Here is a 13952-nt window from a genome sequence, read left to right as displayed (position 1 = left end):
ATATATTTAATCAATATAGACTATAATTGGTATATGTAAATATTAAATGATATTTATGTAAACCATATACACATTAAAAGAATCTTTTTTTAATGCATGATATTGATTTGGTTGGTTTTTTTAATGTTTTAGATCTTAACATTTGCCAGTGATGCCTGCAAAAATGTGACTCTACACGTTCCCTCCAAACTAGATGCTGAGAAATTTATTGGGAGAGGTGAGAAACTGCCAAAATAAGTAATAAATGCTAATTCGGTATGATCTTTTAAAAGTTAGTGTAATTTTTAGAACGATAACTGTGTTGGGACTAATAGTTAAAATAAATATAGTACATGGTCATTTGTAATACATGTGGTATGGTGTCATTCAGATGAAAAGAATATTGTTCTTTATTGAAAAACATGACTATATGAGTAGATAAAAAGGTTTAGTTTGAGTAATAAATCCTTAATATTTACATTAGTTGAAGGATATGGAATATATTTAACATGCTTCTAAAATATTGAGAAATGGTATTGAAACTATTTCTTGAGTTTAAAGATACTGTTTTGGATTTTCATCTTAACATTTTGGCATCTATTGCATTTACTTCCACATATTGTTTTTTATCAATTAATTTTTTTCACATACTCAACTATGTGAAAGATCAAACCAATGAGAACACAAAATATGATGACTATTTAACAATAGATGTAAAGAGTTGATAATAGTTTAATTTAATAACTGCCAATTTTAATCTGCTAGATTTTGTATAACTTATTCAAGTATTGTTATGTGTTATTCTATAGCTAATTTCAGTTAAAGAAAAACTTTCTTTGGTGTTGGTTTAAATATTCAAACACGAGTTCACATGCCTTTATGTCAGGGCAAATGTCTCTTCTTTAAGAGGTTATCAAGTAGTTATTAGAAGTGATGTATAAGCACAACTTAATCAACCATATAGTTTCATATGTCCTTTTAAAAATGCTAAGTTTATAAGTATCGATAGTTAATTTTAAGTTTTTGCCTTCCTCCACATGCATAGATGACTGTTAAAGCTACATATTATTATATTTTACCTTACAAATGATTGCTATGTATATTTTCTACAGTTAACCTGAAGGAGTGCTTTAAATCTGCAAATCTAATTCATTCAAGTGATCCTGATTTCCAAATTTTAGAAGATGGTTCAGTCTATACAACAAATGCTATTCTTTTGTCCTCGGAGAAGAGAAGCTTTACCATATCACTTTCTAACACTGAGAACCAGGAAGAGAAGAAAATATTTGTCCTTTTAGAGCATCAAACAAAGGTATACGAGACTATATAAATGAAGTATAATGATGTCTTTTCTTCAGGTGTAACTAACAGTACCAGGGAAGATGTGGACTTAGAAAGGATATAGCATAGTTTGTCTTGAAGAAGAATGAAGACCATGGGATGACTTAACAGTGTTTAAAAGGAAAGAAAAGGGTTGTGCAACATAGTAATACATTATTTCGGGTCCTTCTCATTTGGTACATAAAAGGAGAGCTTGGGATAAATTATAGCATGAGAACTTGACATCAGACACAAAGAAGCGTATCTTGATCTTTACTATAGAATGGATTTCCAGAAAGAAGTTTTGGAACTCTATCTCTGGATACAGAAAAACTTTTTTCCCAGGCACTTAGCATAATTTGTAGTCTTAGGAAATAGATGACAATTTTAGGAGGAGGTTTGGGCCACATGCATGCTTATTGTGTTGGGACACCCAAGATCAAAATGACTTTTATTGAACCACTGGCCATTCCTCACTGCGGTAGTTTGAGAGTTGTCACCATGTTTTTCTCCTCGTTCTGACACAGATCTCTCTGACACAGGTCCCTGGCTCTGCCTAGTTGCTGGTGAGTGGAAGATGATTGTGCTAAATTTAGAAGGGCATATACTCACTTGTTTTCTTTGCATATCTCTCCTCCCATGTTTTTGCATGGCAATGTGGCAACAGTAATTTTTTTTCTTTCAGTTTTGCTTCTAGGCTTCCAATTCCATCTCTCTTTCCTCCATTTTCCACCAAATCATTTTCTCAAGAGGATTGCTGTGATAACAGTTAGGGCAGTTATTTCTTCATAATTTTTTTGCAATGTTGAACGTTTAGTTTGGTTTTCAAGCACTACTGTGGTCTTATCCTCCCCCAGCTAACCCTCATGAGAAGAGAAAGATGTATCAGAGTTCTAATGTTTGAGAATAAAGTAGTCACTGACTTTATTTTTTTTTCTGTCTTCTAAATTGAGGTATTGAAGAAAAGGCATTCTAAAGAAAAAGTTCTAAAACGTGGCAAGAGAAGATGGGCTCCTATTCCTTGTTCAATGCTAGAGAATTCCTTGGGTCCTTTCCCACTTTTCCTTCAACAGGTAGAGTTTAATTTCTTTCCGTCGTGGAGGTCTGTGGTTTCCATCTTTTAAAAATTTTGACACTGACTATGCGGTTATTTAAAAATAGTTGTGTGTGACTATATGAGTGAATATGTATATCATATGTTTCAATATATGGGTATAAATATATTTCCCTATAACTACATACACTTTCTCGAAGTTTTAGCCATGAAAAAGCCATTATAAAATCCATCTAGCATTCTCAAACACATAGTTCCTTAATGAATTTTCAAATTGGCATGGGTATAGCAGAGCCTGGACATAGCCTAGAACAGCAGTCCCCCACCTTTTTGGCACCAGGGACTGGTTTCATGGAAGACAATTTTTTCACAGATGGGGTGGGGGTGTGCCAGGTGTGCAGGGTGGGAGGGTGCCGGGGTGGAGTTCAGGCAGTGATGCCAGTGATGGGTAGTGGCTGTAAATATAAATGAAGCTTTGCTACCCCCTGCTGTGCCCCACTCCCACCCCCGCCTTCCTAAGTTTCCTGGAAGACCACGGAGGTTGCAGGGAAACTCTGTGACTTGAGACTCTGCGGCCCAGTCCCTAACAGGCCACGAACCGGTAACCAGTCTGTAGCCCGCAGGTTGGGGACCGCAGGCCTAGAAAATCCAAAAATACGTTCCACAATAAAGGATAAAATTGCTGATGAAAGACCAAATGCCACGAAGGCTTTTCTATTGCTGTTCTCGAATCCACGTCTGAAATCACACTGGATCCACATTTTTCTCTTTTTTAACTTTTAGTGGAAACCCCAACAAGTCTTACTTTTTTCTGCTTTCAGTGACTACTACCATTCAGTCTATGACTTGGGTTTTTTTTGCCCTCACTTCTCGAAATGGTGAGAGAGAATCCTTTTTTTATACCCCACCAACAAATTTAATGTAGCCCAGAGAAGAGCATATTAAAGTTGAGTAAGAAGTTGTCAGAAAATAATTGTGTTAGTCATCCTGATGTAAAGATAGTCAAGATCTTACTGAGAGGATGAATACAGCTTGGAAGAAATTTGCTTTTTGAATCAAGGATCAGAATGTCACACATGCCGGGATATTTTATTTCTATTCTCTCTTGTATTTTTTATATCAATTCCTATTAAAAGGAAGATGCTGACAACAAAAACTCATTAAGGAAAGTATTTTTCAAGTTTTTGACCTTCAGACGGTACACTTTAAACCCAATGTCTTAAATATTATTTCACGTATAATAAAAGCTCTGTCTTTAAAAAAATAGACAACAGAATAATTTTTCATGCTCAGAATACTTTGTTTTCTAAAACAGGAAAAATCTTAAATGTTTGGTCCATGTAGTCACCATTTAGCTGTTGGGAAACTAAGACACTACATTAGTTTACTCATGCCTTGTTTTTGAAGTTTCTTAGTTAGGCTTCCTCATTCTGTTGCTGTTTTTCTATTTATACATAATAATAGATTAAAGAGGACAATTATTTATTGTAATAAAATGGCAAAGTGATTGCACGAATATACAGATGAAAGTTCTGCTGAAATAATAATTTGTCTTATGTATGTAATATCTGCTTTCTAGGTTCAATCTGACACAGCACAAAACTACACCATATACTATTCCATAAAAGGTCCTGGAGTTGACAAAGAACCTCTAAATTTATTTTATGTGGAGAGAGATACTGGAAACCTGTATTGTACTCGTTCTGTAGATCGTGAGCAGTATGAATCTTTTGAGGTAAAGTCTAAAGTGTATCTACTATATTTGTAATTATTAAGCTTGGCCATTTGATCTCTCCTCAATTTATTTTGCCTTTTTCTGTTTTCTGAGTTCGTCACTGATGCCCTGGCTATCTGATAGCACAAAATTGACTTGATGCAAGAAGAATTTTCATAGAACAAATACCATTAGATTCTATTAAATTGTCCCTGGTATTATGGTTTTACTGTTAGGTTTTTTTTTAAAGGAAAAAAAGAGTACCACTTTGAAGAGTAATTATTTAGTTGGCAGAAAAGATCTGTGAACCTCTTTAAGGTACAGAGATACTATAGGAGGTAAATGAGGTTCAGAAGTTAAATAAACCTCAGTACTTTTGCAGTGGGAGAAAGTTAACTTACGGTGAGCAGGTAAGGAGTGTGGACACTGTTTAAGTAAGCACATTTCCTTTAATCATCTGGTTAACTTACTATGGTGGAATGTGAGTTAATATGTAAGAATTTAGCTTAATGCTAGTTTGATTTCTCGATGGGACCTGGTCATTTTGCTTTACTCAGTTTTAATTATTGTACATCTATTTTGGATGAATTAATTATTCATTGGAAGACCAGATTAATCAAGCTTCTAATAAAGTATTTAGGTTTAGAATTGCTATAGCATAGCCTTTTGAGTACTTGTGATGTTCTGCTCTTTCTGTGAGAGCCGTTATGAGAAAAATTAGAATTGAAATTTATATTGTAAAGTCAAAGGAAATAAATTATATTCCACACAAAATTTATAGCCATTTATTTATTCTGTTTCTGACTCCCTCTTATAAATTAACTAGTTCTTGTGAAAAGACTTATCTCACTATAACCATCGGTATGCCTAAAATTCTAATTAGTATAAAATAAGATAATATCTCAGTTAACTGCTTCTGGACAGTTTGTAATTGTAACAAATCCAAAGTTAAGTAAGGTCCAGGAAGTTGTATTTAAAATCCATGCACTTGAAACTTTTAAACAAAACAAAATAAAAAAAAGTCCTCAAGACTGTTTTGGGAAATAATAATAAAAACCATTACAATCACGAGCAACAATGCAGCAATGGTGAGGAATCTAAAATTACCTGTTACTGTGTTAGATGAATTTAAACTTAGACTGCTGTGCTGCACCATGACATTAGCCACCTACTTCAGCATTAAAATTACAGCCACATTCAAAAACAATAACAAATGGTGAGACTTAATGGCGAACAGTCTCCAAACTAAAGCCAAAGTGAATTTGAGCCCTTATCTTATTTTAAAAGATTATTTCCACTTTTCTCTTTATTTTACTCTCTTTGCAGATAGTTGCCTTTGCCACAACTCCAGATGGGTACACCCCAGAACTTCCACTGCCCATGGTAATCAAAATAGAGGATGAAAATGATAACTACCCAATTTTTACAGAAACAACTTACATTTTTACAGTTTCTGAAAATTGCAGAGTTGGTGAGTACCTATTTTAACAAGGTATGGCAACTTAAATGTGTTTCATTTCATAAATTGAGTTTCATCCTGGCCATTGGAAAGCAGCATATCCTGGTAGCAAGAACAAGGGACTCCGGGTGGAATTTTATGCTGCCTTTCACTAGCTGTGGGACCCTGGACAAGTTCCCTAACCTTGACAAGCCTTAGATTCTCCATCTGTAAAATGAGTTATGGATATACCAGATTTCGATGAAGATTAAATGAAACAATACACGTGGAATGTCAAGCATAGTACCTGAAATATAGGTGTTAACAGATGTTATGTTACCTTCTTGTGGGAGGTCAAATAATACTTTTAAGAGAACATAGTCCCAAAAGAATAAGTCTTTGAACAACTGGAGATTTAGTCTTGAAAATATCTATTGATGTTTTATAGTGAATAAATGATCGACAGTATTCTGGGCATGATCATTAATAAGTCATTGAGAATAACACAAATGTTTTCATAATCCTGTGAAAATGGTCCATTTTAGTTGGAAGTCAGAATGCGGTTTTTGAGACTTCCTCTACAAAGGTCTAAGTGAACCAAGAATTTTTAGAGGAAAGTTAACTCACCTGGTCAATTTCAGTACAGGCTTACAAATAGAAAAAAGCTAAAGAGTAATTAGAATTCTTTAGACATACAAAGGTCATGGAGGGATAATATCAACATTTATAAAAGCAGCCATTAAATGCATTAAGTACGGGTGTGATCACCAAGTTCCAAAATGTTAGTACTCTGTGATACTTAAAAGGAAATGATGCTTTATGTAGAGATTGGCAAACTTATAAAAGCCATGGCTCTGGTATATAATAATGTGGTCTCCAACTTTTTTGAGGTGGGTGGAAAGGAGTGAAATAAATGGGAGGTTGAAATGTGAAAGTTTTGGAAATTAAGGAGGATTTCTCCATATGTAGGTTCTACTGTGGGACAGGTGTGTGCAACTGACAAAGATGAGCCTGACACAATGCACACACGCCTGAAGTACTCTATCATCGAGCAGTCGCCAGCGTCACCCACCCTGTTCTCTATGCATCCGAAGACAGGTGTGATCACCACAACATCCTCTCAGCTGGACAGAGAGGTAACATAGATATTTATAAATAAAAATTGATTATAACATGGCTATTTAATAGTACTTGTATATCTCCTATAGTTGTGTTTTTGAAAAGCATGTTGTGAATCTAGTTTTAGAAAAATTATTATTTTAAGGGTGTTCATGGAGGTCATTAAAAAACCTTGGAGTGTGCTAACTTTGAACTATTAATTCATTCTTTCCTGAATTGTATGTTTTATATAATCAAATTTCCTAATATAAACATATTTCTATTAAGTATTAAAAATAAATATCAAATATGAAAAGTGAACCTTTTGGAAATATGCAGAAATTTGTTATCCACAGAAAAAGAAATGCTTCTATTTCTGTCATCTCTTCAACAATCTCATCTATATTCTTCCCCTTATGTAGATGAAAAGAAAATCTATAGCTCTCTAATCTCCAGTTTGCCATTTTTAATTGACTGCTAGAAGTCTTAATTTGGATGTCTCACAGGTACTTAAGATGTATTAATAATACATCTAAAATTTAACTTGTCATCTTTTCTTCCAAACATATTCTTTTCCCATGTTATCTAGTTAAAATAATGTTAATACATTCTTTATTAATAACTTTATGTTGTCACCTTGGAGTCAGTGTTCTCTAAATTCTATTTGGTGTCTCCTTTTACTCCCCTAGATCAAATCACTTCCCAAAGCATGTTGATAATACCGCTGAAATGATTTTATAATATCTCTATAGTCTGTTTCCATGGCAATATCCTGATTTAGTAATTCATTCACTTAGTTATTCAACTATTACCTCCTCCACCAACCATTATTCATCTGAATTCTTATAGCACTTTGTTTTTCCTACTTACTACATTTATAATCCTTAATCTTAAAATATAATAATAGATGTTTATCATATTTCTTTAATTTTTAAATCTTCATATCAGATTAATTTTCTCTCGATTTTCCCACCCCTTATGTATTAGAGAAGTGTTCCTCCAAATTTTTGGTCTCAGGACCCCTTTCCATTCTTAAATATTGATGAAGAACCCAAAGATATTTTACTTATGAGGATTGTATCTATCTATATTTACTATTAGTACTTAGAACAAGAAAAGTTTGAAATATGTATTAATTTACCCATTTAAAATAATAAATGCATTACATGTTAACATAGATAACATTTTTATAAAAAATAAGTACATTTTTCCAAATAATAAATAATTAATGAAAGAGTGGCATTGTTACGCATTTTGTCAAATCTCTTTAATATCTGGCTTAATATAAGAGTTGTCGGTTCTCATATCTCCTTCTGCATTTAGTCTGTTATAATCTGTAGTTTTAGCTGAAGTATGTAAAGAAAATCTGACATGATATGAAGTTAGAAAAGAGAAGAGTATTTTGATTATGATTTCAGATCATTGTGGATATTCTTCTTTGATAGTACACCAAAGCTTGACAAGTGGTAATTTCCTAAATGTTTTTTGCAGTGTGGACTCAATCTTTATCAATGAACTTTGGTACTTTGTTACATTAAAGTCCATTCGTCTGTTTTGTACTGTGAGTGGATATTTTACTGACGTATGATTTTGTAACATCATGCATTGGTCATTTGGAAAATATTGATTCACAGCTATGCAGATCCTCCAAATATTGACATATTTCATTAAACAATGTGAAAAAAATCACCTCTTCACCTTTACTGATATCACAATGGTTGATACAAGTTATCCAAAATTCTCATTTTTGCTTGAAAACTCCAATTTATCATTGGCAACAAAGAGTTGTTTTCCTTGAAGTGACAGATTCACTTTGTGTTTGAGAACATATCTTCCAAATACTCTAGTCTGAATAACCATAGCTGTCTTTCATGTAAAAATGGTGCTCTGTGGAAAAAAAAGAAAAGAAAAAACTTCAACAGCTTGTTTAGCTCACAAATCAGTCACATGAATACTTTTCCTTGGATAGATCCTTCTGATAGAATCAGTTGAAAACATTTGACCAATGAAGTGTACCCAGTAGTGTTCTCTAGTAACATTTTGACCCCACAATTCCAGTTTTTGTATGTTGCCTACAACCTATTAAGCCCTTCAAACATTAGAATTTCTCTCCCATCTGAAGATTTTACAAGTTAATATTAAGGATAACAAAAATTCATTGCTTTATCAGCCAGTCATTTATTTCCAATAAATCTTAGTTAACTACAAACAAAATATATATTCCCTTTTATACGCAGAGTAGCATGAAATTCTTAAAAGTTTCAATAAAAATAAGGCCATTATTTTTCAAATCTACACATGCGGTAGGTTATGAGGGAGGAGTAAATCAAGAAAATTATGTGTGTAAAAAGCACAGAGATAGAAAGAAACTTGAGTTTTATTTTGGGTAATACATGAGGGTAAGAAAGTTTAAAAGGTGATGGAATTAGGGGAAAAAGATGGCTTTGTAAGAAGGACGAATGTTCTCGGTAGGTTAGGATAGATTTTCACATATTATTTTTTCTTATGAAAAGAGACGAGGAAAGATAATCATCATCACTATTTTATAGAAGAGGAAACCTAGGAAAAGAGAATTTTCTAACTGCCCAAGATTGCATTTGTTATTTTTGAAGTTGGGACTAGAACCCAAATCTCCTAATGCTTAGTCTGGAAGGCGTTATTATGTTGTTTTTGATCCTTCCATATCTCAATCACTTATAATAAATGAAACCATTATGATGAGAAACACATTTGTTTAAAGTAATGATGAGTGTTCTATAATATCTGATGAACAGGAAGCCCTAAGAGCCAGATTCTATTTTCCTTGGAAAGAAAAAATTACATAGCCCTAGACCTTTATTTTCATACAAATTTAATGACCTTTTTATAAATGGAAAGTAAATCTTTAAAAATCTATATTTTTTTCACAAGAGGATATTTCACTTTATTGTTTTATTAAAATACTGCTATGTATTTTTTTAAACATCTGAATGTACTTTGGACAGGAGATAAAGATTTTGATTCATTACCAGGCAATTTTAAATGCACTTAGGGCTATAGCTCTTCTCTTTCTGTTGAATAAGGATAAAGCCAATTGATTTTATATTCTGTGAATTGATAGCACTTTAAATTTGAGAAACTACTCAATTTTCATAAATAAATTAAAAATTACGAGTGTGAGGAAGTTATTCTTCTATACATGGACACTATGAAATTTAATAATGTATCCCTTAAACTATTAATGCAAAGAAAATCATAGAGTATAAATTAAAATTTTGTTTATAATGTTGCTGCTTTCACTGAATAATTACATTTTTTCTTTGTTTTCAGTTTATTGATAAATATCAATTGAAAATAAAAGTACAAGACATGGATGGTCAATATTTTGGTTTGCACACAACTTCAACTTGTATCATTAATATTGGAGATGTGAATGACAACTTGCCAACATTTACCCGTACTTCTGTAAGTATGCGATATTAATTGAAGGAAAATGTATAGCCCAGTGTTAATTGTTCAGTATGCACTTCTCCATCCATACCTCATGATTTCAAATGAAGTACCCTCCCAGAGACATAACGTTTACTTGGAGTTAGGGTTTAAAATCATGTAAACATAATACTTTGGAAATTAGAAATACAGGACTTACTTCACCCAGTGTTCTTTCTTTGCGACAGTTATAATACTAATGAGATTTTTGTTTCTTTTTATTATTTTAGTATGTGACATCAGTGGAAGAAAATACAGTTGATGTGGAAATCTTACGTGTTACCGTTGAGGATAAAGATTTAGTGAATACTGCTAACTGGAGAGCTAATTATACCATTTTAAAGGGCAATGAAAATGGGAATTTTAAAATTGTAACAGATCCCAAAACCAATGAAGGAGTTCTGTGTGTAGTTAAGGTAAGAATAAATTAGTAAATTAGTTATTTGCTATTTATAATATCATATAGTAGCATACTGGAGTTTAATGTAAAGAAAGGTATTCTGGTAAATGTAAGAATAAAATAGATATATAGGTAAATGTAAATGCTATGTTCTTCATATATATAATGGAAAGAATATATTCATTTTTGGTAACTTTTTGTCAAGGCATGATTTTAAAATATATTATACATACGTGTGTGTTCAATTAACCAATACCACTTAACAATTCAACAACAAGCACAGCCTTGATGCCAATGGGATGGTGCCAAACCTTCCTAGCCAGTTCTTTCTGTGTCTGAGTCAAGGAGCCTCCACTTATTTACTGAATTTCTCAAATGGTGAGTTACTCCTAGTCGGACCCATAGAGAGGCTATTCGTGGGTTTGCTCATCTGTTTTCATTGTATATTACATTCTTCGCATCCGGGTTCAGAATGAGCATTCTCAACCATTCAAAGATGTAAATACTTCTAAAACTTGTTTCTAATACCATCCCACAGCATCTGAGAAGAACCTGCTGCTAATTCACAAATAGCCAGAGTTAGCACATAAAGTGTTCTGAGCTCCTTTGGCCTTGGACAAAGTCATGGGCTTATTTCTGCTATGTTTTTTACTAGAACATGATTCTGTTGTGGTTCTATACAGTTTTCCTTTTGTACATGTTCCCAAGGAGCATGGATCAAAAATGATGATTCTTTTTTCCTTACAATGATGAAAATTAGCTGCAGTTTGCGGATTAATTTCTCTGTTTGAAAACAGCAAAGAAATATCCTTTCAATCTCGTCTCTTTTTTCACCTAACCCCTGCCTCAATCCTTGGTATTCTCAGAAGGAAATTTATCATTGTGAAGTCCAAGACCTGAAAACATTTCTGTCTTCTAGGACATGGCTTTATGAATTCTCACTACAAATATATATCAGGCAAATAAAATGAAACCTTTCTCAAACTTGGTACTTCTAGTTTTTAAGAAAAGAACTGGAATGGGAGAATCAAAAAAAAAAAAAGAAAGAAAGAAAGAAAGAAAACGTAATGCCCATAAACTCTCTTTTTTTTGTCCCTCCCCTCTTAAAAGCATTTTAAAAAATTTTTCCCACTTTTGCTACCTCAAACCAGATACAAATAATAATTTTATTCATCTCAGGAGGGTAAGACAAGATGTCCTAAAACTTATGGTGTAGTAAATAACTCTTGGTTATGAATCCCCTAAAGGAGTACCTCATGTATTAACATCTGGGCACCTTTGTTAAATACTTTCCAAAATCTGTATTGGTACCTATTATACTACTTGTCTTAAATTTACAGTTGGGGAACAGTATTTTGTCTTTTTTGCCAGTTTCACCCAAATACTGAATCAGTGGAAGGATTCCCCTTCCCTCTCGTACCACCAGTTTCTGGGTGTATGTTTAATATTCTCATGATGATTTCCAGGGCAGTGCTTGGTATTTCCAAATTTAACAAGTTATATATACTATTTAGCATTGCCAAATATCAAATGAGTTGATGTGATTTTCAACACATTTGTTTTTGTAGCCATTGAATTATGAAGAAAGGAAACAAGTGAACCTACAAATTGGTGTAGTTAATGAAGCTCCATACTCCAGAGAGGCTAGTTCTAGATCAGCCATGAGCACAGCGACAGTCACTGTTAGTGTGAAGAATCAAGATGAGGGCCCTGAGTGTAGCCCTCCAGCACAAACTGTTCGAATTAATGAAAATGCACAAGTGGGGACAACAAGCAGTGGATATAAGGCATATGACCCAGAAACAAGAAGTAGCAGTGGCATAAGGTATCTCTAATTCTGTTATAGTTAACTCTAAATTTACTGTGTTTTTAAAATTTATAACTTATTTTGATACCAGTATTATAGTTTGGCTTATGAGAATTTTTGTTATTTTAATTCATCGTTACTAACAGGTATAAGAAATTGAATGATCCAAAAGGGTGGGTCACCGTTGATGAAAATTCAGGATCAATCAAAGTTTTCAGAAGCCTAGATAGAGAGGCAGAGTTCATCAAAGATGGCATATATAACATTACAATCGTTGCATCAGATCAAGGTAAGAACTTTGTTTTTAAGCCAGCTACATACATTCTCAGCTACATATATCCTCAGTGTTTAAACCAGCACCGTACATTTTTAAGCCAGGAGCTACATACACTCTCAGTTTTTTCATTTCTCTCCAGAATGATGTAAAAAGTAATTAAAAGGTTTGCTGTAATTTGTTAACTCGTGTCTGCTTTCTAATAGCATCCTCAGTTTTAAATGTAATTATAAAATAATTTAGTCACAGAAATACTTGAAACCATAATTTATTAAAGTTAAATAATCATTAAGAAATTGAGAAAATTACTTTAGTAAAATTAGTTTCAATTTATCTATTCATTTTTCTTAAAATATTCACTTTGGCAGGAAAGTTCATTCTAAGGAGAACATATTTATTGCCACATAATGCAGTTTTGGAAAACAGCTTTAACTTTTTATGGAAAACTAACAATATAGTTGGGGGCTAGAATTCTGATTAAAGACATTATAAAAATAAATCATAGTCACAATTAATAACATTATAAAATTAGACACAATTACTATGAATTTGTTTAATCATATAAAATATAAAATTTTGTTCTATGCATCCTGTAAAATTGGGAGAAATATGAATATAATGATTATATTTGAGACCCATTTAGTGCATAAAATATAATTTTGTCATAACTTTAATTTGAACTTTGTGTCTTTGTAAAATAAGCATGCTAACTGTAATAAATGTAAATTATTATGCTATAGCTTGAAAATTAGAATTTAGAAGTGATTTTGGAAGATAATTTAGGTATTCCATTTCTCTCTAAATTCATAAGAAATGACTCATATCCATTTATTTAATTGGTAAAGCTGTCATCATTACTGGTTTATCTTCAACCAATTGAAGACTGTCCTTTAAAGCCTCAGCTGCTCATGTCCCTTTGCCAAGAAATACTTTTTGGTCAAAGGCAAATGAAAAGAAGAAAGATAATATGAAAATAAAATTCATTATTTTTACATTTTTAACAGCACTTGGAAAATGGCTTATTTGTAGATGAGATAAAAATCTCTATCTGAAATTAAAGATTTTGGCTGTAATTTTATTCTATATTGTCCTCTGTTGCAGAAGAGATAGAATAATTGAGAGATCAAATATTTTTATGGAGTTGAGACAAGGCACTGTTAATCATCATTGTGATATTGAATAAAGGTGTAACGGGGCCTTTCCCATTCATTTCTTTGGGGGGGGGGGGAATCATTGTGTTACCTCCCAGTGAGGGAATTGTGAATCAATAATTCTACATCGTTTTATCTTCTAAACTAAATGAACTGAGATCATACAAAAGTACGCCATTTTTTAAAAACCTTTTTCTAAAATCTGTACTGGCTAATTCATTTGGGCCCTCCCTGCTGCTTCCTAATGAA

At 32.8% G+C, this 13952-nt stretch overlaps 1 protein-coding gene across 2 annotated transcripts in view; it reads left to right on the top strand.

Moving 5' to 3' along the window:
• The window catches only part of DSC2 (desmocollin 2), a 32003-nt gene that overhangs the window by 8812 nt on the left and 9239 nt on the right, over positions 1-13952 (top strand). For both annotated transcript variants that reach the window (XM_012656613.1, XM_012656614.1), the window contains exons 2-11: positions 133-217; positions 1092-1291; positions 2253-2372; positions 3933-4088; positions 5394-5538; positions 6475-6641; positions 9913-10047; positions 10302-10487; positions 12040-12296; positions 12425-12567. In XM_012656613.1, coding sequence (XP_012512067.1) covers positions 133-217; positions 1092-1291; positions 2253-2372; positions 3933-4088; positions 5394-5538; positions 6475-6641; positions 9913-10047; positions 10302-10487; positions 12040-12296; positions 12425-12567 — 1594 coding nt within the window. The remainder of the gene's footprint in view (positions 1-132; positions 218-1091; positions 1292-2252; positions 2373-3932; positions 4089-5393; positions 5539-6474; positions 6642-9912; positions 10048-10301; positions 10488-12039; positions 12297-12424; positions 12568-13952) is intronic.

This window comes from Propithecus coquereli, unplaced genomic scaffold (assembly GCF_000956105.1).
Source record: "Propithecus coquereli isolate 6110/MARCELLA unplaced genomic scaffold, Pcoq_1.0 Scaffold51, whole genome shotgun sequence".
In the NCBI taxonomy this organism is placed as follows: domain Eukaryota; kingdom Metazoa; phylum Chordata; class Mammalia; order Primates; family Indriidae; genus Propithecus; species Propithecus coquereli.
Note: the sequence above shows the minus strand (reverse complement) of the source record. Positions and strands in the feature narration are given on the sequence as shown.